This window comes from Perca fluviatilis, chromosome 3 (genome assembly GCF_010015445.1).
Source record: "Perca fluviatilis chromosome 3, GENO_Pfluv_1.0, whole genome shotgun sequence".
In the NCBI taxonomy this organism is placed as follows: domain Eukaryota; kingdom Metazoa; phylum Chordata; class Actinopteri; order Perciformes; family Percidae; genus Perca; species Perca fluviatilis.
Genome location: NC_053114.1, coordinates 28,007,200 through 28,035,093, shown reverse-complemented (window position 1 = coordinate 28,035,093; position 27,894 = coordinate 28,007,200). Strand labels below are relative to the sequence as shown.

Here is a 27,894-nt window from a genome sequence, read left to right as displayed (position 1 = left end):
CCTATATGTCAATGGATTTTTCGTGCTCAATTTTGGGCTTAAATCCTGCCTGGACGGAACCTCCACTTTGTCTTCTACGATGGTAAACTGAATATATTTGGGGGTTTGACAGTTCCCTCGGAAAAAAGAAGCCATTTAAAGATGTCACCAGCTTAGACTCTGGGAAAGACATTTTTCACCATTGTCTGACATTGTATTAGCCTGGTTGACACCAGACCCTTCTCAGTTGTAACTGAGAGTGGAAGTGCAAGTGACTTGCAGAGCAAATCTCAAATTAGCTGGAAGCTCGTCTGGGTTTTCCCAGGCTAACATTTTATAGACCAAGCGATTTATCAAGGAAATCGAAGTCTGACTGGTGCGTTGTTTACAAAAAAAGTGTCTAATTCAGTTGCAAATATTAATCACCGTCCATCTATATAAGAGTAACATCAGGCCAATCTTGCATTTTGGGGCTACTTTTGTTGACAGTTGAGTAATATAACTCATTGTATTATTTAACATAATAGGTAAATTAATGGATTACCAAATGGGCCTACCAGGCAGAGGCCCAGGGGCCCAACGGGTGCAGGTCAGGAAGCCCCTTAATTAGGCAGAGCCTGTTTTTAAACTGAAAGTTTAAAGTTATCAATATCTGTCCTGGAAAGTCAAACGGTTCTGTGACCCAAACAAGGGATGTCAAGGTGACAGAGCATGTGCAGATACTGAGCACAGATATTTATTTTTATTATAAATGTGCTGCTGGTTAGTTAAAAATGACAGTGTTACACATCTATGCCAATGGGGCCCACTATAATAATAATAATAGTCATAAATAATCCATAAACAGGTGAAAATTGAACTGGACTTAGCCACAACACTGCAGCTTTAATGCATCCTATCACTTTATTCAAGCACTACTCCACGTTTTATAACAGGGCATGGGTTTCACCTACACCATGTATGTCCATTAGTTTTGAAAAAAAAAATACAGTACAGTACATCATGCTGAAAGATAACACAGCCACAACTCATTATTTTAAAACAAATACTTGAGATCAACATTTACAAATTACCAAAGGTGTCACTTAACATCTTTGTCATCTCTGGACAACATGTGCTATGGGTACTTTAAGACTAAAAACATTAACATGATGGCAAGTGTATTAAGACATTAAGATAACAATGTAACCTGACTATCTTAGGCACACAATGTTTATAAGTCTTCACATGTATTTGCTACACACTACATTAAACTGAACCATATTAAACACAGAGTAAACGGTCTAAAATGAGTTCACAGTTTTGAATAAAGGGAAAGCACATTTAACTTCCATATTCCTTTTCTTGTATGCATGTACTGGTGATGCATGCTTTGATTATATAGGTTGCTAATATATGTATTAATATTTCAAATAATAGTTTGATTGTATAGACACAACCTTTCTTGTCAAAAAATTGCAAGCAATATAATTGTTTTTCCAGTATTAATGGCAGCTAATTGACAATTAAACTCAAAGCAGGTCTATGCTGAAAGAAAAATATTGCTTTAAGGCCTGGAAATATTTTCTGAAGAAATGTTAAACAGATCACCAGATTGATGAATAAAAATCTGAAAGGAAAATAGGCATGTAATAGAATGGAGGGTGTAATACTTGTAAGATAAGCAGTGTTGGCACGGATGATGAAATGTGCTTAAAAAGGGAAAGTCAAAGAGCGATGTTATGATCACATAGTGTAACCGATTTAATTGATTTCTTATTGTAAACTAATTAAACAGTTTACATTTTTTTTTTTGTGCGATACTAACTTAAATACCCTAAAATACAGATACTTGGAAATGATAATCAGTGCAAGGTAACTCACTTAACTTTCAAAAGCATGTTTACAAGATTTTGTTATTAAAATAAAAACATACAACTGGCAGCTGAAAGGCAAATTTCTGGTTAATATAATTTTTTTATTTAGTCTTTGGAAGCTGGCGTTATAATCCTTAAAATTCAAAATCATTTTCCATATATGGCAACCTCAAAGTTTAGTATTCAGGGTTGGCAGTAGAGTTTAATGCAGCCGAGGCTTGTAACAGTTAATATACAACTCCTGCATGCATACTCACCTACTGATGAGGTGGCTTTTCTCTATAGGGAATTTATTTTGTACATTTATACAAGCAGATGCACACACAAATGCAAATCACCCACACAAACACACAAACACTGTTCAGTACATCTGATTTTAGTATGAATTAAAAAGTTGGATAAAAAAAATATATATATTAATTTCCAGATGGGTTTCTGAGTACCCTGCTTCGTTATGTAGTGCACAGGAAGTTAAAGACACTACCGTATAAACATTATACATAAAACAAACCAAGGACAAAGACAAAAAGCTAGTCATCTGTTAGACTTTCATGATCGAGTAGAGCACAACATGAAGCAAAGTGCAACATCCAGTAACATCAGGTGGTCCTCTCCAGACTTATGCATCTTTCACATCTGGAAAGTCGTCCTGCTTGCGTTCAGTCATTCGGGCACATCGTGGACAAGTTGTGGAGTTGTCATAGTAACAATCTCTAAAGAGACACATAAACACAAACATGTTTTGTTACATAAAATGTCATATTAATGATGTCCATGAGTGGTCTTTCCATTTAAAAAAGGGATACTTATTAGTGTTCAGGCAATTGTACCGTTTTGCTATCTACAGTATTTTTAGCGGGACAAATTCATTAATGTCTCTATTATTACTCTGAATGTCATTTAAATGTATGTTAAAGGGTAGCTTTTGTAAAAATATGTTTATGTCATATTTGCTGAAACTGTCACTTTATCCTGACAGTAGGACAAATGTAAACATCAGAGTAAACACCGAGGAAGATGGCTATCAGGTACGACCTATGGCTACGATGCTGACTACGTGGACAAGCAAGAACATCTCTGCGCCCATCACCATCTCTACATCAGAAGGGACACCGAGGCAAGCATGGAAGAATGAAAGACCGTCTACGATCTTCTCGGCTGAGCATCCTGCTGGCCAGCGTGCAGGTGTTGGACGATTAGCTGGCCTCCGTGCCTGCGTCGGTTTCCATCAGGATGTCCGGAGATGTGGTGTCCTTTCGCCGAAACTTGGTTTGGATCCTGGAGTGCCGGTGCCATTCCACCTGGTGACTGATGTTTCTCTGCCTCCCCCTAGTGCTCCTAATGGCATTTGCAAGTTTCCACTGCACCTGAACTTAAACAACCAATCGGAGCCGAGGAGCCTCTAACGCAGTTTCAATGAGAGCTTGTGAACTCCTAGTTTTGACCGCAGTTCACAAGCAACCATAAACACTGCATTAGAGACTCCTCAGTCTGATTGGTTGTTTTCCTTATGCCAATGAAAGCACCAGGAGGCAGATGATTTTCACAGATGATCTGATTCATGTAGTACTGTCGGGATACAGTGGCAGTTTGAGCAAATATGACACAAATTATATTTTTTATGAAAGTTACCAACGGTAGCTTTAACCGCTGATTTTAGACTAGATTAGACCAATAACTGAATGTCTTTGGGATTACAAGGAGCTTCACTCAAAAGTAGGGAAAACCTTTTTTTAAGTTCTGAGGCTTTAATATTTCGTACTCGTTAAACTCCTAACAATCACATTATTTGCTGTATTTTTCAGTCTGACTGGTTGGTGGGGACTAACCTGTGGAAGACAGCAGAGCAGTCGTGGCAGACTGAGGTATGACTGTCAAAAGGGAACAGTATGTCTCCTTCCTTACACAGCTCACACACAAATCCTTTGGCCTGACAACGCTACACACACACACACACACACACACACACACACACACACACACACACACACACACACACACACACACACACACACACACACACACACACACACACACACACACAGTCAGGGTTTCTGGGAGGCTACATGTTCTTTACTCCTTTAGTAAATAATATTAACAAACAAGTGCCTATTGCCTAATGCTAGATACAAGATTAAGTTATAAGTGATACACAAACAGTAAATAAGCTTACTAACACAGTGAAGTCATTAGTATTGTTCTTTGTGCTGTATGCAAGAGCTCACCTCACAGTCTAGTTTGATGTGCTTAGCAAATGTGGTGTGGATCTCTGTGAGGGAACAGCTGAGTCTGCCACTTGAGATGTCAATCAAATCCTGTAGTGAGTACATGTCATCATTCTCCACAAAGTGCTGCCGATCTTGTAGCTGGGGAACACAAATACAAAATACCAAGAACAGTCAAGTCAAGTTTACGGTATTTCACATACAGTACATGGTCTCAATTTTACAACAGGAACCTTTCTCGATACAGCTCAAAATCTCCACTTCCACCACATGGTGGTGCTGTTATAACATTACTTATTGGTCACATATGTCATGCCAGTGTATATGACGCTTTAACTGCACAATGCAAAGTCAATTTAGGAAAGAGACGCCCACCTGTAGTAATAGCCGAGCCTCCATGGCCTCCTTACAGGTAATAAAATAGGGTTTCATCAACAGAATATCTTGACGGAGTTTCTGTAAAGGAAAACACATGTGCATGCACGCACGCCACACGCACGGGCTAAAACTGAGAACAAAGTGAAGGATATGACAGTGAAAGATATGTTGAAATGTGGATTTTGTTTTATCTACACAGAGAACATTTTCAAACTCGACAATTTCTTGCAGCGTCTTTACTAGTGCCTCCAAAAAAAGGGAAGCTACCCACCCTGATCTCGACTAGTTCCTCCACAAAGTTAAATAGCAGCGGGTTGATTTCTTTCAGCTTAAGAACAGGTCGTGGTATCATCAGGGCCAGGTAGCGCATTGAAGAGCGACAAACCTGAAACATAAATACACTGTCAAAACCCAATGACTGGCTCAATATGCCCACATTAACATAGTAAAACCCCTTTTGATACCAACGCAGTGAGGGGTTAAACCTGTATCTGCCTGGGACTCGCAACACTGCAATGTTATCCTATAAGCAAATGCGCACTGTCAGGATTTGTTCTCCTCCTTGGCCAGCAGTAAACATCCCCGTCAAAATGGTCACGGCAGACCCGATGGTGTGCAAGGCGCTGTGTATGGACCGGAGCGTTAGCAGGTAGCATTACCCTAAGGTGACCAGATTTCTCAGACAAAATCCGGGGACATTTTCAGCTCAGAAGCGTAAATACCTCCAAAACAGGTCATGTTTTTATCTTTGTAAACTTAAAAAGGGGACACTGCCCTAGGGGCCACTAGACCTGGAGCTGCACTGGGGCCTACGGGGTCCATGGGCATGCTTATTTCTTTTTATTAAGTGCTATAGCAGGAGAGAAGTTATAATTGAGGTAAGTTTGGAGACACTACCTTATGTATTCATTAAATTAGTAAATGTAACTCTTTTCAGTGTTGTAGGTTAGTTTGTAGACGGTCCCTAAGCACTCGTCTTAATGCCGTTTCACCGCCGGCTGCCCGTAGAGACCAATATTATTTTTCCAGGTTCGAGGACAGCTCGTTTTGATGAAAGTGAGTTTGTAGCTCGTTGTTGACCTTACTACGGTAGGAAAGATGCATCGTTTGTGATTTAATAACATTTCGCTAGAGTAATTGATCCCAGAAATGCGAATCTGTGAATATCTTTCCAACTTTACCGAAGTTGAGCTCTGAGCAGCGCTTGCTCTGGCTGTCTTGAGCCTGCGCGTGTAGGGTGTGCGACTATACGTTTGGTCAATGTTTTCTTACTTTCATTCCAATTTATGGGTCTGTCAGTCACAGTGAAAACCGGGGACATTTCTGGGGACAGCTCCAGCCGGGGACAGGTCACCCAAACCGGAGACTGTCCCCGAAAACCTGGGACGTCTGCTCACCCTACCATAGCCATAACTTCAGCCTGTCCGTATCCAAAGGTAACGTCTATGAAAGCTGCCGTAAGTGGCGCTCGACATTTTGTTGGCACAATTCGGAAATGCACAATTGAAAATCTTTTAGATAACACAAAGCTACTGTGTCTGTAGTACAAAAAACAAACTCCCTGGGACTCCTCTCTCCCCACTCGCGTTCCACACCATAAACACCGATCTTCCCACCGAAATACCCCTTTAACACGTGATAAGTAGACCCACAGTCATCTTCTGTTTAACTTAAAGAAAGTTATACTTTAATAGATTCATAGACTGATATATAAAATAAGAAGGGATATTTTTACATGGGAAGTGTATTTTGTTGTAGCCGTTTAGGGTACCTTGCGTGATTCAAACTCCCAGTTGTGGATGACACGAGCTGGGACAATGGCGGTGTCATTCCAGTGGCATGTGCTGCAGTAATACTGGCCCGTGTAGTCACACTGTCTGGCTTCAGTCGGCACGCCCCCTACAAGATAAATATGGGACAGTACAGTCAAACTATGACACTCAAAAAAAGATGTAATTTAATACATTTAAAAAAAGTAATATTTAGATATGTAAAAGAGATTTCCTGAAATTTATATACATTTTTGTAGCTCTGTAATTTCTAGTGGGCAATGGCTGGGTGGGTGGATGGCTGTAGATATACAACTGGGTGCACAAACTTAAGTTTGATTAGCCTACATATTACTTTTAGGTGTTCCGTTTCCCTATTTCAACTTGCCAAACATAAATCAACACAGTCAATTTGTACTCACTCAGGGAAATAGGTGTGCGGCATTCCGCACAACGGTAGTCTTGCCGGTCTAGTCCTATCTCAGGGCAGATGCTGAGCTCATACTCCGACTGGTGGCTGACCTTTGACCTGACACAGGGCTTGGTGATCAGGTTCATACACTTGCTATGGCAACGATAATAGCAACCTGAAACAAGAAAGGGATAATCAATTGGCATGCAATGGCATTATCATTATACCCAATGGGTTTGGTATGAATGTCAGGTTAACAAATTCAAATGGCTGCACAAAAGATTCTCCCACTGAGTCCACCATTCAGGAAATGGCTTCTGAGAAAGTTAAAATGGAAACCTGATAATATCAAATGAAAACCTACAAATATTTAATAAAACTGAAAAAATATGAATCAGTCTCAGAATTCCTGTTCTACTACTTAATTATAAGGACAGTCCGTATATTTTCCCATTACTGATTGGTTCAGATATTTTAACATGATAGTATGCAATTTTGAGGAAGTATTGTGAGCCTATGCATAACGTTTGAGAGAACAAAAAAAGTTATTTGGATAGAGTTAGTATGATCTTGCACAGAAGTCTGACTTTTGAACAATCTGTGCCCTTTACACATCCTATTCCATGCTTTACAATTTTGGAACTTGCATATCTCCACAGTGCTATATAAGACTGATGCACTGCATAGTGTGTCTCACCTGTGCAGGTATACCAAGTCTGGATAAGGCCCCAGATGATAGCGCTACACTTGTCACACGTCTGTTTCACACTCTTGCTCTTTTCCTTGGAAAAGCGGTGCTCCAGTAGGACTCTCAGATTAGGCTCATCATCCTCAGGGTCCTTTTAAGGGACAAAGTGCAAAAACAAAATTTACCAAGACCACTAACATAGCAGTATCACAGTTCATGTACGGTAGTAAAAGAATGATTACTGCAAAATATCCTCCTAGACTAAATAATAATTTTCCATAAGCGTTACCGTGTGTTTGCCTAAAGTTGTGATATGATACAAACTCAAAATAAGGACATAATATGCAGTATTTGCACTTATTTATTTGTATATATTATCATAGTCTTTCAATACTCCCTCTATGACCCCATTGATATATATATACACTGACTAGATGTCGCCTTGGCTACTGCTGTTCATTGAAACGAATGCGTCGATAGAGCCGCCATCTTGGCGCGGGGGAGCCACTCCTCTAACGTATCAGTGTCAATGTAGACAAAGGTCTAACGGAAATAAAAATCACCATGAATCTCATGCGATTTTCTAGTTTTTTTGGTTCGTTCCAAAAGGTCAAACATGTATTTATGATTGATTCCAGAGAACATTTTAAGCTTTTGATATTAATATAATCTACTTCATGTTCAAAATGTAATGCCTAGTGCTAGTAGGCCTAGGTTTATTAGTCACATTCTTCCACTTAAGTAAACTTAAAATGAATTAAAGCTGCGAGCAGCGTTGGACGGGCCCTCGCGCCCTCTGCGCACGTCGGGGTTACCGGCGGACGCCGCTCCTTGCGACCGTGCATTCGCGCGGCACTCAGACACCGCAAATCGTCATCAATGAAAAGGGAACTCCCTGCCGAGTTCAACGATACCTCACACAAGACTCTACGTCATACGGTTCATCAGCTGTGAAAGGGGGCGTGGCTAAAGCATAGGGGGCAGGCCAAACCATCACCAATTAAAAAGGAAGTCTGTGCTGAGTTCAATGACATCTCACACAAGGGTATACCTTAAACGGTTCAAATGTTAGGAAAGGGGGCGTGGCTAAAGTTTAGGGGGCAGGTCAAACCATCCCCAATTAAAAAGGAAGTCTGTGCTGAGTTCAATGACACCTCACTAGGGTTGGGTACCGAAACTCTGTGCCAATAGGGAACCGGTGCCGACGTAAACGGTAGTAACGAGACCGAATAAGAACGAAAGTTTCGGTGCTTGACTTTACACTACACCTGACAGCATGTAACGTTAGCCTACCTTTAGCTAGCAGCTGGATTAAACACCGGTAAAATGCTGACAGCTAACGTTAAACAGTGTAAAGTGTGACTGTATTTCACTGTGGAGGACTTCAACAGCGGGATATAACAGTCTGCACTGCAGCGCAGCAGCAGCCGTTGTCGCAATTCATAGATATACAGTATGTTTATATGGTCGGAATTAAACAACACAGACGGTGCGTTCACTTGCAGCTGCCGTTGTCGGAATTAAACAACACAGACGGTGCGTTCACTCACAGCTGCCGTTGTCGGAATTAAACAACAAAGACGGTGCATTCACTTAAAACAGGTAGCCTCGTGGTGCATTCACAGTATTTGTAAAATACCCTTTTCACATCTGGGGTTCAACAGCAATTTACTGGTGAAATAAGTTATTGTTATTGTTATAGTTATTACATTATTATTAAATCTTTAATTTTGACCATGGCCTTAGCAATAAACAAGTCACTGACTGTTGTTTACTACCCTTATTTTTTTTCTTATTTTTTTTTTTTTTACTTTATTGAAAAGTACCGGTTCAGGCACCGGCACCGTTTTAAAAGTATCGATTTAGCACCGGAATCGGAAAAAAAACCAAACGATACCCAACCCTACACCTCACACAAGGGTATACGTTAAAAGGTTCAAATGTTATGAAAGGGGGTGTGGCCTGACTAAGTGGGCGTGGCCATATTATAGGGGGCGGCTCACTATCACATGTAGACCACACATTCTGAGTTTCATACAAATCGGATGATGTTTGTCATATAAGGCGCATTTCATGTTGCCAGCAGGGGGCGCTATGACCAAAAGTCAATTTTGGCCTGTAGGTGTCCTCAGACCTGGACCCTTGTCAATCGTGAGAAATTTCGGGCAGATATGACAACGTACACTCAAGTTACAACAACTTCTTTGTTCATCGCTAAACACTCAAAATGGCCACCACGCCACGCCCACACCGTCTGACGAAAAGTTTTTCTTTTAATAACTTTTCATCGTTAAGGTGTTGGGATGGTACAGACCAAGTTTGAAGTCCATCGGATGAAATCTCTAGGAGGAGTTTGTTAAAGTATAGCACCTTGACTTTTAGGCCTACTTCCTGTTGCTACTAGGGGGCGCTATGACTAAGTAAATATCGGCCTTTATTTGTCCTAAGGGTCGGACTCTTATGAATCCTGAAAAGTTTCGAGGTAATCGGACAACGTACACTCGAGTTACACCCACTTCCTGTTTCGGCGGCGAAAACGCACAAAATGCGCCGCCCATACGCACGCCCGGCCAACAAAAGTTTTTCTTTTAACAACTTTTCATCTTTAACTTCTTAAGATGGCACAGACCGAGTTTGAAGTTGATCGGATGAAATCTCTAGGAGGAGTTTGTTAAAGTACGACATGTGGAAATGGCCAAAATTGCACTAATTTCGAACTTTGAAATCAAAATGGCAGACTTCCTGTTGGGTTTAGGGTATGGCTCTAATAAAGTTTTTTGTGCATCTTGACATGTTACATATGTGTACCAAGTTTCGTGAGTCTACGTTAAACGCACTGCAGGGGCTCAATTTTTTTTTACTTTCTAGGGGGCGCTAGCGAGCCATTTTTGTGTGCCTATTCCCGAAACCCTTAAAATACGTAAATTTTCACCAGAAACAATAATTCCTTCAGTTTCAATAGGGCCTTTGCCGCTGTCGGCGCTCGGGCCCTAACTATCGCTACTTACCTTAGCCTAGCCTACTGCATGCAAAATGGCTACAATGGTGTGACTATCCATATTTGAAAATACATGTTAATTAATTTAAACATTTGAATTGTATTGGTTTACTTTGTACATCAGCAAGCCTGCAATACAATGTGATGTAAGAGCTACCCAGCGTAAAAAAATGGATATATTACAAGACAAAAACAAGGACTCGTTTTATTCTGATATTTTAACTGATATCTAGCTTCATAAATGATTACAGTATATAACACAGGTTAATCATTCTTAAAACTAAGTGTTTAGTATCCCTGCAACAACACTACCTTACACAGTCTCTTCCTTAGACCTTTTGCTCTGCAGTTGTAGAGTATGAACCTTTGCCACATGGTGTTGTCTCAACTTATGAACTTATGAAGCTAAAGTGGTGTTTGTCTATGCCATCTTGAGTCTCAATGTGATCATGAAGACCAAATGTCCTCAGACCCTACTTCTGCTTTCACAACGTTTTTAAACAGAGACACTGGGCATTGACGAATTGCTGAGTTGATGTTAGAGGCATCAGTGTGTGTGTGTGTGTGTGTGTGTGTGTATGTATGTATAATAATAATACATTTAATTTATATAGCGCTTTTCATGGACTCAAAGTCGCTCGTATGTATGTATGTATGTATGTATGTATGTATGTATGTATGTATGTATATATATATATACATATATATATACACACACACATATGTACATACATACATACATACATACAGTGCCTTGCGAAAGTATTCGGCCCCCTTGAACGTTTCGACCTTTTGCCACATTTCAGGCCTCAAACATAAAGATATAAAACTGTAATTTTTTGTGAAGAATCAACAACAAGTGGGTCCCAATTATGAAGTGGAACGAAATTCATTGGCTATTTCAAACTTTTTTAACAAATAAAAAACTGAAAAAGTGGGCGTGCAAAATTATTCAGCCCCTTTACTTTCAGTGCAGCAAACTCTCTCCAGAAGTTCAGTGAGGATCTCTGAATGATCCAATGTTGACCTAAATGACTAATGATGATAAATAGAATCCAGCTGTGTGTAATCAAGTCTCCGTATAAATGCACCTGCTCTGTGATAGTCTCAGAGGTCCGTGTAAAGCGCAGAGAGCATCATGAAGAACAAGGAACACACCAGGCAGGTCCGAGATACTGTTGTGGAGAAGTTTAAAGCCGGATTTGGATACAAAAAGATTTCCCAAGCTTTAAACATCCCAAGGAGCACTGTGGAAGCGATAATATTGAAATGGAAGGAGTATCAGACCACTACAAATCTACGAAGACCCGGCCGTCCCTCTAAACTTTCAGCTCATACAATGAGAAGACTGATCAGAGATGCAGCCAAGAGGCCCATGATCACTCTGGATGAACTGCAGAGATCTACAGCTGAGGTGGGAGACTCTGTCCATAGGACAACAATCAGTCGTATACTGCACAAATCTGGCCTTTATGGAAGAGTGGCAAGAAGAAAGCCATTTCTTAAAGATATCCATAAAAGTGTCGTTTAAAGTTTGCCAAAAGCCACCTGGGAGACACACCAAACATGTGGAAGAAGGTGCTGTGGTCAGATGAAACCAAAATCGAACTTTTTGCAACAATGCAAAACGTTATGTTTGGCGTAAAAGCAACACAGCTCATCACTCCTGAACACACCATCCCCACTGTCAAACATGGTGGTGGCAGCATCATGGTTTGGGCCTGCTTTTCTTCAGCAGGGACAGGGAAGATGGTTAAAATTGATGGGAAGATGGATGGAGCCAAATACAGGACCATTCTGGAAGAAAACCTGATGGAGTCTGCAAGAGACCTGAGACTGGGACGGAGATTTGTCTTCCAACAAGACAATGATCCAAAACATAAAGCAAAATCTACAATGGAATGGTTCACAAATAAACATATCCAGGTGTTAGAATGGCCAAGTCAAAGTCCAGACCTGAATCCAATCGAGAATCTGTGGAAAGAACTGAAAACTGCTGTTCACAAACGCTCTCCATCCAACCTCACTGAGCTCGAGCTGTTTTGCAAGGAGGAATGGGCAAAAATGTCAGTCTCGCGGTGCAAAACTGATAGAGACATACCCTGCCGCACTTTACAGCTGTAATCGCAGCAAAAGGTGGCGCCCGTCGTATTAACTTAAGGGGGCTGAATAATTTGCAACGCCCATATTTCAGTTTTTTATTTGTTTAAAAGGTTTGAAATATCCAATAAATTTCGTTCCACTTCATGATTGTGTCCCACTTGTTGTTGATTCTTCACAAAAAATTACAGTTTTATATCTTTATGTTTGAGGCCTGAAATGTGGCAAAAGGTCGAAAAGTTCAAGGGGGCCGAATACTTTCGCAAGGCACTGTACATACATACACACAGTACGACGGCGACATCTAGTCAGTATATACACTCACCTAAAGGATTATTAGGAACACCTGTTAAATTTCTCATTAATGCAATTACCTAATCAACCAATCACATGGCAGCTGCTTCAATGCATTTAGGGGTGTGGTCCTGGTCAATAGGCTCGTTCGAGATGAACTGCGCCTCGCCTGTAAAGTAGATGAGAGTAGGCGGCAGCAGCCGGGGGTGGTGACAAAAGTCCGCTCTCAAGTCGGACAGTTTTCCAGCTGACTCCAGCAGCCTTCAGGCTGAACAGGAAGTGACACAAACACTGTGGTCCGTTCGGGTCCGATTCCGATTTAATAAAATGTTATCAGACCCATATATCTGCTCCTACACAGTCTCCAGTTGATTTTATTATGACAGAGTAGCTGTCAAAATTCTCTACATGCGATCTGTTGCTGATTTTAATCACCAACAGACTGTAGATGATCTGTAATCTGAACAGATTTAGTCTCTCTGACTTCTAAACATAACTATCAGCCTCACAACATGTGTTCTGTACAGAATAAGCTTTTAAATCAGACAAATAGCAGTTAAAATCCCTCCGATTCAAAATCAATAAAAAGTTTATATAAAACGTCATCATGTTGAGTCGATTCTGAACCAATCAGCTGTTCGATCAGCTGAGAGGCCGGCGTTTCCCAGCATGCCCTGGGTCCACCTGCGTCCGCCTGGCTCTTGCAGTTGGTGAAAAGCAACTGCGCTACCTGCGTCTCAGAACTGCGGCCGCCTTTGTCTCGTGAGATTATCATTGCCCACGTGTGCATGACGTCAGAGCAAGTCGGGATCAAGTCGGACACAAATCGAACCGGCATGCATTGGGCGGCGATCGCTGGTGATCGATTCTGCGCAGATCTGGCTCATCTCGAACGAGCCTAATCTCCTGAATTCCAAACTGAATGTCAGAATGGGAAGAAAGGTGATCTAAGCAACTTTGAGCGTGGCATGGTTGTTGGTGCCGGATGGGCTGGTCTGAGTATTTCACAATCTGCTCAGTTACTGGTATTTTCACACACAGCCATTTCTAGGGTTTCCAAAGAATGGTCAGAAAAAGGAAAAACATCCAGTATGCTGCAGTCCTGGGAGGCGAAAATGCCTTGTTGATGCTAGAGATCAGAGGAGAATGGGCGGACTGATTCCAGCTGATAGAAGATCAGCTTTGACTCAAATAACCACTCGTTACAACCGAGGTATGCAGCAAAGCATTTGTGAAGCCACAACACGCACAACCTTGAAGCGGATGGGCTACACCAGCAGAAGACCCCACCGGGTACCACTCATCTCCACTAAAAATAGCAAAATGAGGCTACAATTTGCATGAGCTCACCAAAATTGGATAGTTGAAGACTGGAAAAATGTTACCTGGTCTGATGAGTCTCGATTTCTGTTGAGACATTCAGATGGTAGAGTCAGAATTTGGCGTAAACAGAATGAGAACATGGATCCGTCATGCCTTGTTACCACTGTGCAGGCTGGTGGTAGTGGTGGTGTAATGGTGTGGGGGATCCCTTTCACCTTCAGAACTGCCTTAATTCTTTGTGTCATTGATTCAACAAGGTGCTGGAAGCATACCTTAGAAATGTTGGCCCATATTGATAGTATAGGGTCAAACACTGTATTAGTATGGTGTTCCTCATAATCCTTTAGGTGAGTGTATATCTATGCTATGACCCTCCCTGAAGCACCAGGCAAACAAATGTCTATTCCCCATACGCAAAACGACTTGCATGACATGGCAATTTAACAGCTGCTTACATAAAATGCTCAGGGAAAATCCCTGACAGTATACAGCACTGTATACTGGATTACATTCAGCTGCTTAACATGATATGCTTCAAAATGACACTATCAGTTAAGAGCCCTCTATATAAGATGATGTTGATGAAGAAGAAACAAGCTGCGTGATTCAATTTTTGACCTAAAGTATGAAGTTAGTGACCTCATAAAACCACTGCAGCCTAATTTGTTAAAAACCTCCTTTTATGCTTAACATTTTTTGTAAGTTTACAGTAATAATAAGAACCGTAAGCAGAATGCCACCTGGACAGTTTTATCAGCAATACCAGAGGTTCTGTAAAGGTGGAGAAATTAATGAGGTGCCCCTAAATAAAAATCTCTCCTAGGGCCAAAAAAAACCCACTAAGTACGGGCCTGGCTATTGGAAATAAGCCAATACACAAAAAACACAGCTCAAACATGCCCCAGAAGAAATTAGTATACCCTTTTCTATAAAATGCATTGAAATCTTAACTGGATTAGTAACTGATTGATTGATTGATTGATTGATTGATTGATTTGTTTAAAGTGGCTATATGTTACTTATAGTTTGTGTTGATTATAGTGGCCGCTTTGGACAAAAGCGGTAATGTTTTTACCACACCTGCTAATGTAAAGGTCTTTTTTTACGGTGCTTTATTGCCCACTGTAGATTACTGAGTTAGCGTTACCGAGAGGTCATATAGTCACGATGAATATGTTGCTCCGACAGAAAATCATTCATTTACAAAAAGAGAATACGTTACAGATGCATCGTTGCATTTTAAGTGTTGCATACGGCAACTTGGCCTACTTTGGATGCTTTTCCGGTGTTCAGCTGAAATCTGTGACCCGCCAAAATGTGTGATCTGTAGCACCATCTACCTGCCGTAAATCATTTTGTTGCTTTGCAGGAAAAAAAAATAATAATAATGGGACCAGGGCAGAGGCTTTACTAAAAACTATATAAAACTAGCGTTCTTTTCACTGTTAGTCTCGTTTGCGGTTACAGGTCATTTATGATCATCAGATGGAACATTACACAGTTTCAGAAACATGTAAAGGTATACAGTATATAGTCACTTTAAGTCTTCTGCAAGATACTAGTTGTAAGTTACACTGTACTTTCTGTAATATAAAGAAAATATTTTTTGCAGGAAGTTGCTGCCCTCCACAAACTTGTTTATCATCTTATCAGTCTCCAAGAATGTCTGCTCTCATTTACCTCATACAGGGCTATGGCTAAAAGGCCAAAAGTGATACAAAGAAAATCTTTATTTGAAATGTGCCCAGCAGGAAATATAATTATCATTATGCTCTCTGACACTGATCTCCACCCACAAGCAATCTCTCAGCTACAGGCCAACTACAATATCATTTTGTATAATAATAAACTTTTGCACCCATTGGATCATTCTTCACCCCTAAATTACAAATGCACTTGAATGCAGCAGTAGTTTCAGGAAGTGTTTCTCAGTAAAAAGCCACGCTTTACATCATACATTTCTATCTGCAAACATTTGTGTAAAGATGTGCATTCCACAAAATTGAGTGAAATTGGTCAATTATGAATTTCTTTAAGTTTTAATGATTTGTCCCTCTAAGCCAGAATCATCAACTACAATTTCATGTTATCAACTTCTCCATTCACTCCTCAGTTCCAACCTTAAGTTCTTGCAGTTTCAGACGAAGGTGGATAAGCTTCACCACAGTATCCTTCTGTCTCTCCGAGTGTTCTGGCAGCTCCAAGATCAGCTTTTTACACTCCTCTATGGCCATTTTCAGCTGTTCAACATCTGACGCAACTAACGAACCCTGAAAACAGGTGAACGAGAGCAAAAGCAAGTACAGTAAATTAAGCACTCTAAGGTTTACAATATTAAAGGGTTGATAGAATGCAAAACTGATTTTACCTTGTCATAGTTGAATAACGACAGTTCGGTGGGTAAATAGGACATACGTAGAAGCTCAAAATCCCATTGACACCCCTTTACTATGAAAATCTCAACAAAGCTGGAAGTTGAAGTAAGCATCCCAAGACCTGTACCTTTGTCAGCCCTTGGGTGTATTAAGAGAACGGTCACGCCCCAACATTTACATAGGCTACACAACTGACCTGAGATCAGGTAGTCTTCTGAATCTAGGTCGCGCAGATCTCTGCTATTCCATTACAAAATTCACTTCTGAAACTTTTTTATGCGAGAAATCAACTATGTAAAGCTTAAATAACAGCCGTTTTACGAAAATGGATGGCTAATTGCAAATTTTGTCCGACTGTGTGTCGGAGTTCGGTGCGGCCTGGGTTGCTACATCGCCGCCCTGCCTGTCCTACTTCACAGACCCCCGCCTGCTGTGAGTTCGATTGAGCTCCGTCACGGCTGGCAGCCCACGGCACTCCATACCCGCGCAAACTCACTCTTTCTGGGTGACTGGACTACCATACGTTGCTGCCCTGACAGATCTCCAGGGCCTGCAGCTCGCTGTTCTCCCTCCCCTCTTCCTGCTAAATGGCCGGTGTGTGACTGAGAGCGAGGTCAGCGAGCTTGTTACGCCCGCAATCTCTTACCGCAGGTTCCAGTTAATCTTATAATGGATATGTGTGTTGAGTTATTTAAACAAACGATCGGGGAAATAAACGCCTCTTGTCCGAGAGTCTCATTGATAGAGCCCGTGGTGAGCTGGAGTCCATCAATGACAACTAGCTAGCCTCCTCCTAACGAGACCTCTGAAATTCACAAAAATGCATTAAATTGATATCCGAAATCGGACACGTGTTAGCTAGCTAAGCTTTGTAAGACCTTGGGGAACCTGTAATAAACATGCCGTGACGAAATTCAAACTGTAAATATACTATAGTTATGCCAAAAGTGTAGCTAGCTAGCCTAGATCGTTTCCCATTGTATTGAATGGGACCCATAGCTAGCTAGCTGCTCCTCCTAATAAGACCCCTCACATTCATAAAAATGCCTTAAATTCAAATCGGACACAACGGTTAGCTTTGTAAGACCTTGGGTAGATGTTATGTAAGTGGCGTGACGAAATTCAAACTGTAAATATACTATAGTTATGCCGAAAGTGTAGCTAGCTAGCCGCAATCGTTTCCCATTGTATTTAGCTAATGGGACACATAGCTAGGTAGCTGCTCCTCCTAACAAGACCCCTCACGTTCATAAAAATGCTTTAAATTCAAATCGGACTGTTAGCTTTTGTTAGCTTTGTAAGACCTTGGGGTAGCTGTGATATAAGTGCCGTGACGAAATTCAAACTGTAAATATATTATAGTTATGCCGGCAGCCGGCTGCGGAGCCCCGGTAGTGCAGTAAGGGTGACTTTGCCCTGGGTATGGAGCCCAGCAGGCTGCCGCTTTCTCGTCAGACTGTGTGGAGCTCCTAAAGTCTGACATGTCTTACCAAATTTGCAATTAGCCATCAATTTTCGTAAAATGGCCCATATTTCAGCTTTATATAGTTGATTTCTCACATAAAAAAGTATCAGAAGTGAATTTGGTAATGAAACATTGCTGTGTCTGGAATATGAGATTCTGTCACATCTCTAATGTGTGTGTATGGGGATTCGCTCAACCAATCAGCGCTCGTCTCTAATGTGTGTGTATGGGGATTCGCTCAACCAATCAGCGCGCAGCTCATCAAAATATTCATGAGCATACCATATTTGGAAGAAAAGCTCTTGTTACAAATAGGGCCAAAACACAGGGATGCATAAGGGCCAATAAAATATCAACCAGGCCATTTTCAGCCCAACCAATGTTACATATCCCATTAGGAGACCTTAAAGTGATGGTTCGGAGTAATTCACCCTATGGTCCTTTGCACCATGACCTCGAGCCAAACACCCCCCCAGAAGCTTTTTTCACCTGGGTCTTACATTGGAAGAGTTAGCTAGAGTAGCGTTATCAGCTGAATAGCTTAGCGCAGGGGCTAACGGACCCACGTTTGTATCTCGTAAGTTACCCCACTAATAATGCCCGAAATGATACCAAATGTCTACAAGTAGTACAAATAGGTTATGCTCTCATAAAACGATGGATTGGAAAGTTTGTAAGTACACCAGAAGTTTATGTAAATAACACTTGCCTGCTTGCTTCTGCTCTCTGCTGTTGTTGTTGCTGCTGTAAGACGAGTGCTTAGGGCCGTCCACAAATTACAACACCGAAAAGAGATGCAACAAAAATATTTTTTAATTTAACTTTTTTTTTTTAAGTAAGTGCTGTAGTATAACTAGCAGGAGACAAGTAATAATTAGGGTTGGGTACCGAAACTCGGTGCCAATAGGGAACCGGTGCCGACGTAAACGGTAGTAACGAGACCGAATAAGAACGAAAGTTTCGGTGCCTCATTTCGGTGCTTGACTTTACACTACACCTGACAGCATGTAACGTTAGCCTACCTTTAGCTAGCAGCTGGATTAAACACCGGTAAAATGCTGACAGCTAACGTTAAACAGTGTAAAGTGTGACTGTATTTCACTGTGGAGGACTTCAACAGCGGGATGTAATAGTCTGCAATGCAGCGCAACAGCTGCCGTTGTCGGAATTCATAGATATACAGTACGTTTATATGGTCGGAATTAAACAACACAGACGGTGCTTTCACTTGCAGCTGCCGTCGTCGGAATTAAACAACACAGACGGTGCGTTCACTTGCAGCTGCCATTGTCGGAATTAAACAACACAGACGGTGCATTCACTTAAAACAGGTAGTCTCGTGGTGCATTCACAGTAATTGTAAAATACCCTTTTCCCATCTGGGGTTCAACAGCAATATACTGGTGAAATAAGTTATTGTTATAGTTATTACATTATTATTAAATCTTTAATTTTGACCATGGCCTTAGCAATAAACAATTCACTGACTGTTGTTTACTACCCTTATTTTTTTTCTTCTTTTTTTTTAACTTTATTGAAAAGTACCGGTTCAGGCACCGGCACCGTTTTAAAAGTATCGATTTAGCACCGGAATCGAAAAAAAACCAAACGATACCCAACCCTAGTAATAATTGAGGTAAGTTTGGAGACATTACCTTATTTAATCATTAAATTAATAAATATTTTTGTTGTATCTCTTTTCGGTGTAGTAATTTGTAGATGGCCCTAAGCACTCGTCTAACTGCAGGTAGCAGCAGCAACAGAGAGCTGAAGAGAGCAGGCAAGTGTTCATAAACTTCTGGTGTACTTACAAACTTTCCAATCCATCGTTTTATGAGAGCATAACCTATTTGTACTACTTGTAGACGTTTGGTATCATTTCGGGCATTATTAGTGGGGTAACTTACAAGATACAAACGTGGGTCCATTAGCCCCTGTGCTAAGCTATTCAGCTGATAACGCTACTCTAGCTAACTCTCCCAATGTTTGACCCAGGTGAAAAAAGCTTCTGGGGGGGTGTTTGGCTCGAGGTCATGGTGCAAAGGACCCTAGGGTGAATTACTCCGAACCATCACTTTAAGGAACAGTGTGAAATACCCTATATAATCATTCTATCACCCCTTTAATGTAGTGTGACACATTATTTGTAGTTGAGGCAGACAGCAGGAACAATGCTTTACTTACCATAGGCCTTGAGAAGTGGTCCTCAGCTAGACCAAGGTCCATGGTCCGGTCTGAACTGTGGGTTCTGGTCGCAGAGAACAGCTCAGGCCTTGCTTCTAAAAAGAAGGCAACGTGGCATAAAGCACTGTTCTTCTTGTAAGCATACACACTATGGTGTGGTAAGTGCACTCAGTCATGCATGCTAATTCAACGCACATGACTGTGGCCACTCAAGACGATCCCTGTACTCGAGAAGTCTAGAAGAAGGACAAAAGCTCAAAATGGAAGTGAACTGAAGGAATCCCAGGTAATTGTCTTATCAGTTCTGGTAATGTGTAACCAAGCCAGTTGACAAGACAGACTCCTACTGTGTCATTAAAACTGCTGCTCAACTAGCTGAATGAACTTCAGAGTACGGATCACTTTTACATCTAAATGTGTACAATATCTGTTCCATAATCATTCATAGCGTATGCTTTTAAATCAATTAAATCATTGTGCTAACATCTTCTACTGCTGCTGCTCTCAGTAGTATGACTGCATGTGTGCATTGGTCGAAGTCCTGACTAATAAGAAATTATTCTGATCCTTGTTAGTTATGTGACTTTAAACCATTGTACTAACTTTAATGATAATACATTGTGAATACAAGTGAAATGCTTATGCTTATGTGCAATTATTCACAAATATCTGTAAGATCAAGAGTTACTACTTCCAAAAATCATTGTATGATGAAAATATTAATAGAAACTGCAATGTTTTTAGGAGAAGCAAAGAGTGGTTACTAAATAGGGATGAGCTTGTGCTTTCTGATGTATGTGACCACTTTAGCTGCATTAATAGATTTTATATTTTCGCCACTTTGGGGGCAGCAGAGCAGGCTAAAAACACATTTGACATATAACCTCAAAAAGTTGTTATGGCCAACTAATACCTTTATAAACATCCAGCAGAAACAGAGCAACAGTACCATTCATCTGACTCGACACGTTTCTGTCCACCTGACAAATGTAAGTCCTGTATTCATTCTCTTATTCTCTGTTTTGGTCTTCACCAACTCCTGAGGATAAACATCTTGTTCTTGAGTCGCTAAATGCAACACATTTCCAAACAAAACGTTCAGCCTCCACTCTTTACTTATTTTGAAAGGTACTATTTAGGAAGTACTTTGAGGTTTTGCTTGTCTACATAAAAATAATAAAAGGGAAAAATGAGAACAAAATTATGCAATATACATTACACGGTCAACCCAAGTCTGTATCTCAAATCTGTGCAAAATTACCACTTAAGACACTCTGATCATACCTACAAGGTATCAACAGTGTACAGTATACTGAAATTATTAAGTATGATGACTAAAAAAAATTTGAAAATCAAGCAAAAATTTAACTGAGCAATCTATAAAATGAAACCAAATTTCAAAAAGGTCTTCGATTTATAATCTTTCACGTAATACATAGTAAACCACACTAATCACATATAAAAAAATAAAATAAATTACTCTCCATCTTACTGAAAAAAAGTGCAGGCAAATGCTGTTGTTACCTGCATACACCTCTGAACAAAACATGTTGGGTGAATTCAGCTTCTCAGTGCCAGACAGAGAGAGGACAATGAAGCGGAAGAACACAAATGACACCAGTGAAATCAGCTCAATGTATCACGTTTGCCTGTCAAAATTATTGTAACTGAACAAAAACACTTTTAATCCCCAAATCCTAAAATACAGGAAGTGTTTCTAAAGTGCTGCTTACACTTATGCTTTTCGTTTCCTCTGGTTGAGCTATCGTATTTCCAACTTCCTTGTCCATAGCTTTGAGTTACTCACAGTCCAGTGTACTTGTTTTTCATGTATTAGGCTCTGTTCTAAACTAGATTAAAACTGTGTAAATACTTGAGGGAAATCATTCGTAAAAATCAGTTTACCGAGGGAGTAACTGCCCCATACAGTGATTGAGTTATAGTGACATGATCTTAGCACATAGTAGCCTCACTGTATTTGGCACTAAAGGGAGCAAGTCTACATCTGCAAGTTAGTTACATTTAGAAAAGCAGAAACCATCATCTCAGAAAACACCTCCCACTGCAGCACCCATTTCCTTACGACAGACCACAGGCAAGGAACATTTGTTATTTTTTACACAACAATTGCCAATAAGATCCCAAAATAATTGGGAAAAAATCCCAGTCTACCAAACCAGACATCCTTTCAGAGCATAACAGAATATTGAAAAGATGGCTGGATGTCTTTTAAAAGTAGACTAGACACACTTCCTAGCCAAGGTCAGAGTAGCATTGATGATGCAGGACAACAGTCACCAAAATTGTCCAATGAATGAGATCCAATAAATAATGTCCATATGACTTCATGTTAACGCCTTTTGGTTTGTTAGTAATAACTTAGTGTACATCAAACAGACTTGAATATGAAGCAACAATATTTATTTTTCCTTAAAGTTAACTACAGGTGTGAAAGTGACCTCAAAGTGAGGTCATATTCTACTCTCGAGATGGCTGGGTCCTGGTTTGCCTGTGAAGAACTTTACCGTGCAGTGGGGGTGTCTTGCCTTCTTGGGGACCATCTTCTTCCTCTCCACGATCAAAGGGATTGAGGCGAGTTTGGCGGAAAAGTGCAAGTCTCTCATCATACTCCATTTCATCGGCTACATCTAAAGAAGAGAAAATACATTAGTCACACTGACAGATTGCTTAATTTCTGTGTATGTTTTTGTATTTATCAATTGAAGCAGGAAGGCAGACTATAGTTGTCGTTTAATGGAAGCCAGCTACCTAATGTGTCAGTTTGGTTATTGCTTATTGTGCAGTACGTTCCCATTCAGATCCAATTCAATTGTGCTGCTGCTAACCAGTAAACAGGTATTTTAACTTGGTTATAATTCAGACTCTCTGTTAAAATGTTGTAATCTACCTTCCCCAGCCGAGGTAACTTTACAAAGCCCCACCAGAGCCACAGAGAAGACAATATACAACCGTTTTCACAGGCTCAGAGTAACACTCCCTTTAACTAGTAAATTTACTTTTTTTGTTACAAATGCTAAAATTGAATAATGTAGTGCTATGTCAAAAGGGTTTAGAAATTGGTTCACAGATATTTTAAATACAAAAATATCATGACTAAAAGGTGGACTGCTTTCCATAACCTCAGCAAGGAACGAAGGCCTCTTAAAGAACTAGGCTATCAATGGCAAATGGATAGCTGCAAAAGATCTGAAGTAGCTAAATGATTACAGGAAACCTCAACATACAAGTGAATACCTCACCTTCAACTTTTCCTTGTCCCTGGTTCTTGTTACCAAAAGGCTGTGATGTGATATGACATAAAAACTATATGATTTACATTATGCTAGTGTTTTTAGGATGCATGTCAATTAAAATGGCATAAAAATATAAACCACAGCACCCATATGAAAAGTAATGTGCTCTATTCAGACAATATCAACACTGTCACTTAGCAGGCTGTAAAGATGGTTAGCAGGAAGTGTTGTCTTAATAATCCAAATACAAACATTTAATCCACTATTTATCACTTTTTTTTATCATACATCGTTTTATCATCGATCTCAGTAGATGGGGTCAAACAAGAAAACACTGCAAAGCCTAGCCTCACCGGCTGTAACCAATCAGGGCTGTTGTTGACAGTAAAGCGGACACCTTTTTGTTTGGAGTAGCTAATACTGCTCAACATGTTTTTAACATAATTAATCACAGCTATGCTACCAATATAAAAAAAAAAGGCACATCAACATCAATGCACAAATGTCAACAGGCAGCTAACGTTAGCTAGTTAGTTAGTTAGCTAGCTAGCTAACTACCTTTAAATACAAAACAATCATCTGCTTGGATGCTAATGTTAGCTAGCTAATTTAACATGTCGGTCTGGTCAGAAGCTTACCCCGTTTTCGACCTTATTATTACATTAGGTACTGGGCAGCTGTAAAATATGTTTAGTTTGTGGTTAAAAGAAACAGTTCTTCCCGTGTTGTTGTTTTTTTCTCTGCCATCAGCAAGGGCATCACAAAGCAAAAAGCGTCAAGTCATTTTAAAGATTTGCTTTCCGGTTAGTATTTTCAAACCTAAAAACCTTTATATCTACCATGCAGTAATGTGATTAATACAAGATACTTACGTATATGTGGACACATTATCTGTATTTACCAAAAACATTAAATAAAGACACGATTATTTTGCCTCCTATATAAATGTGGCATATTAAGCTACATTCTCTATTTATACTGTTTGGTGCTTTTACTTTGAAAATAAACCTACGGCCTCTTTCCCTTTCAATGAAATAATACCGGTAGGTACCTTCCAGGTTCTAGTAAAATGTGGAGTTTCCTGGGCTTAGGCAGGGACAAAACCGGTTTGACGCTGGTATCTTCAATATGAAAACAGGACCACATATTACGAAGAATACATTCACATTGGAGTTTATAGAGCAATACACAGATGATAAATTACCACCGATTACATCTTCCATGGAAAAGGCAGCCTTTAAAACCAGATAACTCAATGTAAAGATCAAATGATCAATGTTAAGCCAAACAATTGGAGAAGAATCTCCTCTGCTAGAGGGCAGCTTTGATGTATAGGCAGAAAGATGAGAGCAGAATTATTTTTTTCATTTCAGCATTAAGTATTTTCAATTATTTGGCAGGCTACATTTACATCTAAGCTTGTTTTGGTATTTGTATCAAAGTAAATGATAATTAAAAAACAAGCACTGATATATATATATATATATATATATATGACACACACACATATGATATCATAAAACAGTATTAGTTGTGTCCATCCTTGAGCGTCCATCCCTGGGTCTTTGCTGTGAACAGAGCTGCTTTGGCTACATGAAGGAACAAGACTTGACCCTAACTGTAAACATGCTGCTCCCTGCAGATTGGTCACCTTTGGTCATCCTTTGGGCTAATCAGCGATAATTACAGTCACATACATTACATTAAGTGGCATTTCTGACTGTAGTCCATGAAACTCAAGGTTGTTGAGCATTTTTATGATAGCATCACAAGTTTGGCCAAACTGGCGTAGGGTATTGTCAGAGAGTGTTCGCACTGAGTGCCCATCATGTTCTTAAGACGAGCATATCAAGGCACAATACATCTTTGGCTTTAACAGTGTACTAACAGGTCGTAAGCACTAAGCGCTTCATCTATGAGCCAACTGGCTAATAGTTCTACATCATGCCTAGTTTGGAGCACCAAATCTGACTTAAAAAGATTTATTATTAAAAATTTAATAATTAACTAAAAATTGTCAATATGGGTAGAAAATATGAATTTAGTAATTAAATAACAAATACATTACACTAAAAGAGAAATAATGTAATCATTTGATGTATTCATTTAACATTTATGGATTAATTGTGAAATGTATTTGGCATTCTATTAATTAATTTAAGTGTATTTATAAATCTATTTTATCATTCATTACAATATTTAGGTCAGGTTTGGTAGTCCCCAATCTCAGAACCCATCGCCTACGGTCTGATGCCAATTGGGGGCAACAGCCAATATTTCTGGGGTTCCGGTCTAGCCAGTGGACATCCGGGCCAAGATGTCGTCTTCAGTGCCCCCGTCATTGATTACAGTCCGATTTGATACTTTTTGAGTTTTAGGCTCTTCTCTTAATACATCCATGGTTTTAGGTCCAGATGACATTTCGACTAATCTCTATAAAAAGATGTCTGCATATGAATGCAGATACATTTTTAAAAAGCAAGATAGCAGATGGGTTCCGAGATTGCATTTTGGCCAATGCTTTCCCCCTCTTTTGCTCTCCCTTTAGACTGTTTACCTGCATGAAACCAAAGCTGGCTCAAAAATGTTTGGTCAATACTACTCGGACTACAAATGGAAACAAGAACACTTCCGATACCAAAATCATGTCCCATTTCTGCCAGATTGTGCATTCATATAGAGATTCTGTAGTACCAAGCCAAATCAGCACAACTCTCACGTACATGGACTGCATGTTTTAGCCTATATTTTTAAATCAAATATTTATCACAAAACTTTTTTTGCAAGGACATTAATATTAATAAAATTGCAATTATAATTTTGTTATTGCATCTAAATCTTATGTTTCATTTTATATTTAACAAAAAGAAGGAAGAAAGACTCCAACCTCAAAACTGCAATGCCCTTCACTCGATATCTCAGCACCAGGGACGTGCACAGGTACGGGCTATTGTTGCCTGGGAAACAGCCCATTTGCCTGCCTCTGGAGAAAGTGCCTAAATAAACTTTTTTTCTTTTTTTTTCTGCTGTTGGGGCTCCATCAATACGATAAGCCCATCATTAGTAAAGTTAAATCATATTAAATCGTCACAGTACAATATATTGAAATTCTATTACTGCATTTTAACCCATCCTAAGTATTAGCAGTAGTAGACAGCTACACATAGGCCTAGAGCATCCAGGGAGCAACTTGGGGTTCAGTGTCTTGCTCAGGGACACGAGACATGCGGCTGGGCAAGCCTGGGATTGAACTGCCAACCTTGTGGTTATGGGGCACTACTCTACCTCCAAGTCACAAGCAACTTCAACTTCAACTTTGTCCCACTGAAGGGCGATTGGGTGTGCAGCAGGTACAAACACATAAAAGACACATAAATACAAGATTATACACACAGTCACGAATGGGGTGGGGGGTGGGGGGGTAGAGTAAGCCTGAACAACAGTAAAAACTGGAACACAACCTGAGCAGCGTCAAAGTAGCAACCCAGGGTAAGAAAGGTGGATATCAGCCTTACAAAGTTGACATAATATCATCAACAACATCAGCATCCATTACATCACCAACCCCTTTGTCAACGTCTCTGACATCCTCAACACATAGTCAACAGACTAGAATATATAACCAACCAAGAAATAAAAAAAGAAATGAAGTAGCTACCGAGTTCAAGTTTGACTCCTCCCATGACCCGTATTCAAGAGGGAAATTGCTGCAGGTATAAAGGAGTACTTATACCTGTCAGCAAATAACATTAGCTTTCCTAACTATCTGTCTATGGAACAGGTCTGACAATGTGCACTGTTGAACTCCCAATAACTTGTTGATCTTCACAACTCTGTTTAGTGCAGTTTTGGACTTGATGTAAAGATTACCGAAATAACAGAGCAGAGAGAAAGTCAAGACAGATTCAATTTAAGATATATAGAACAGAATCATTTTTATTTTCATCTCTTCCAGTGCTCAGTAAAACAGCTTTTACGCTTGCACTTTCTTTCCATTTCTCCTTTTTTCAACAAGTACGAGGAAGACGATATAAAAAGGCTTGTTATACACATTTCACTGTGAAATGTCCTTGTATAAATCCGTGGCTCATGCTCTAATAAGACATAACAGATACTATTTATTTTTTAGAGCAATATAAACAGCTTTTCTTGTGACTTATCAACATTAATCTTGGACAGTTTCCTCAGGCAGTAGGCTACAGACGCTGCTGGCCTTTTTTTGCATAAATCTCCAGAGTGGAAAGTAAATGTAAGCTTGTTATCCACTATAGTCCCAAGATATTTATAGGTTTCAGCAGAGTCTACAGTCTGTCCCTTGATAATGGTATTTTGGTTGATGTTAGTGTGTTTGTGTCTGGACATTTAGATGAGGGAATGCATTGTCACACCAATCTACAAATGATTCAACCACAGGACCGTGGCTGTTTTCACTGTCATGTAGGAGGCTGACTATTACAGAGTCATCAGCGAACTTCTAAATCGACCTGTTTTCGTGCCGACTGCGGCAGTCATGAGTATAAAGAATATAGAGGAGAGGGGAAAGAACATAGCCCTGGGGTGACCCAGTGGATGATATCAACTCCCCAGACATGCA

General features: G+C 40.1%; 1 protein-coding gene across 4 annotated transcripts; it reads right to left on the bottom strand.

Moving 5' to 3' along the window:
* Window positions 1-833: 833 nt before the first annotated feature.
* On the bottom strand, window positions 834-24,092 carry def8 (differentially expressed in FDCP 8 homolog). 4 transcript variants are annotated; one of them, XM_039794310.1, is made up of 13 exons: window positions 23,939-24,092; window positions 23,307-23,346; window positions 22,572-22,694; window positions 20,047-20,141; window positions 16,143-16,292; window positions 7,317-7,458; window positions 6,630-6,794; window positions 6,210-6,337; window positions 4,710-4,823; window positions 4,436-4,516; window positions 4,061-4,201; window positions 3,665-3,774; window positions 834-2,548 (listed from the first exon to the last, which is right to left on the bottom strand). In XM_039794310.1, the coding sequence occupies exons 3-13, from the start codon at window positions 22,678-22,680 to the stop codon at window positions 2,455-2,457; spliced, it is 1,329 nt and encodes a 442-aa protein (XP_039650244.1). In that variant the 5' UTR covers window positions 22,681-22,694; window positions 23,307-23,346; window positions 23,939-24,092; the 3' UTR covers window positions 834-2,454. The 4 variants fall into 4 exon arrangements, with proteins under 4 accessions (XP_039650244.1, XP_039650242.1, XP_039650245.1 ...); XM_039794308.1 differs by lacking the exon at window positions 23,307-23,346; XM_039794311.1 differs by lacking the exon at window positions 23,307-23,346 and having other exon boundaries at window positions 20,047-20,138.
* Between the last annotated feature and the right edge of the window lie 3,802 nt (window positions 24,093-27,894).

Excerpts from the sequence above, each read along its gene's own strand:
- def8 (XM_039794310.1), bottom strand. The coding sequence starts at position 22,680 with ATGGAGTATGATGAGAGACTTGCACTTTTCCGCCAAACTCGCCTCAAT. Across the intron at positions 6,795-7,316 it reads GACTTGGTATACCTGCACAG|GTTGCTATTATCGTTGCCAT; the intron begins GTGAGACACACT and ends TTCTTGTTTCAG. Across the intron at positions 6,338-6,629 it reads CCGCACACCTATTTCCCTGA|GGGGCGTGCCGACTGAAGCC; the intron begins GTGAGTACAAAT and ends TTTATCTTGTAG.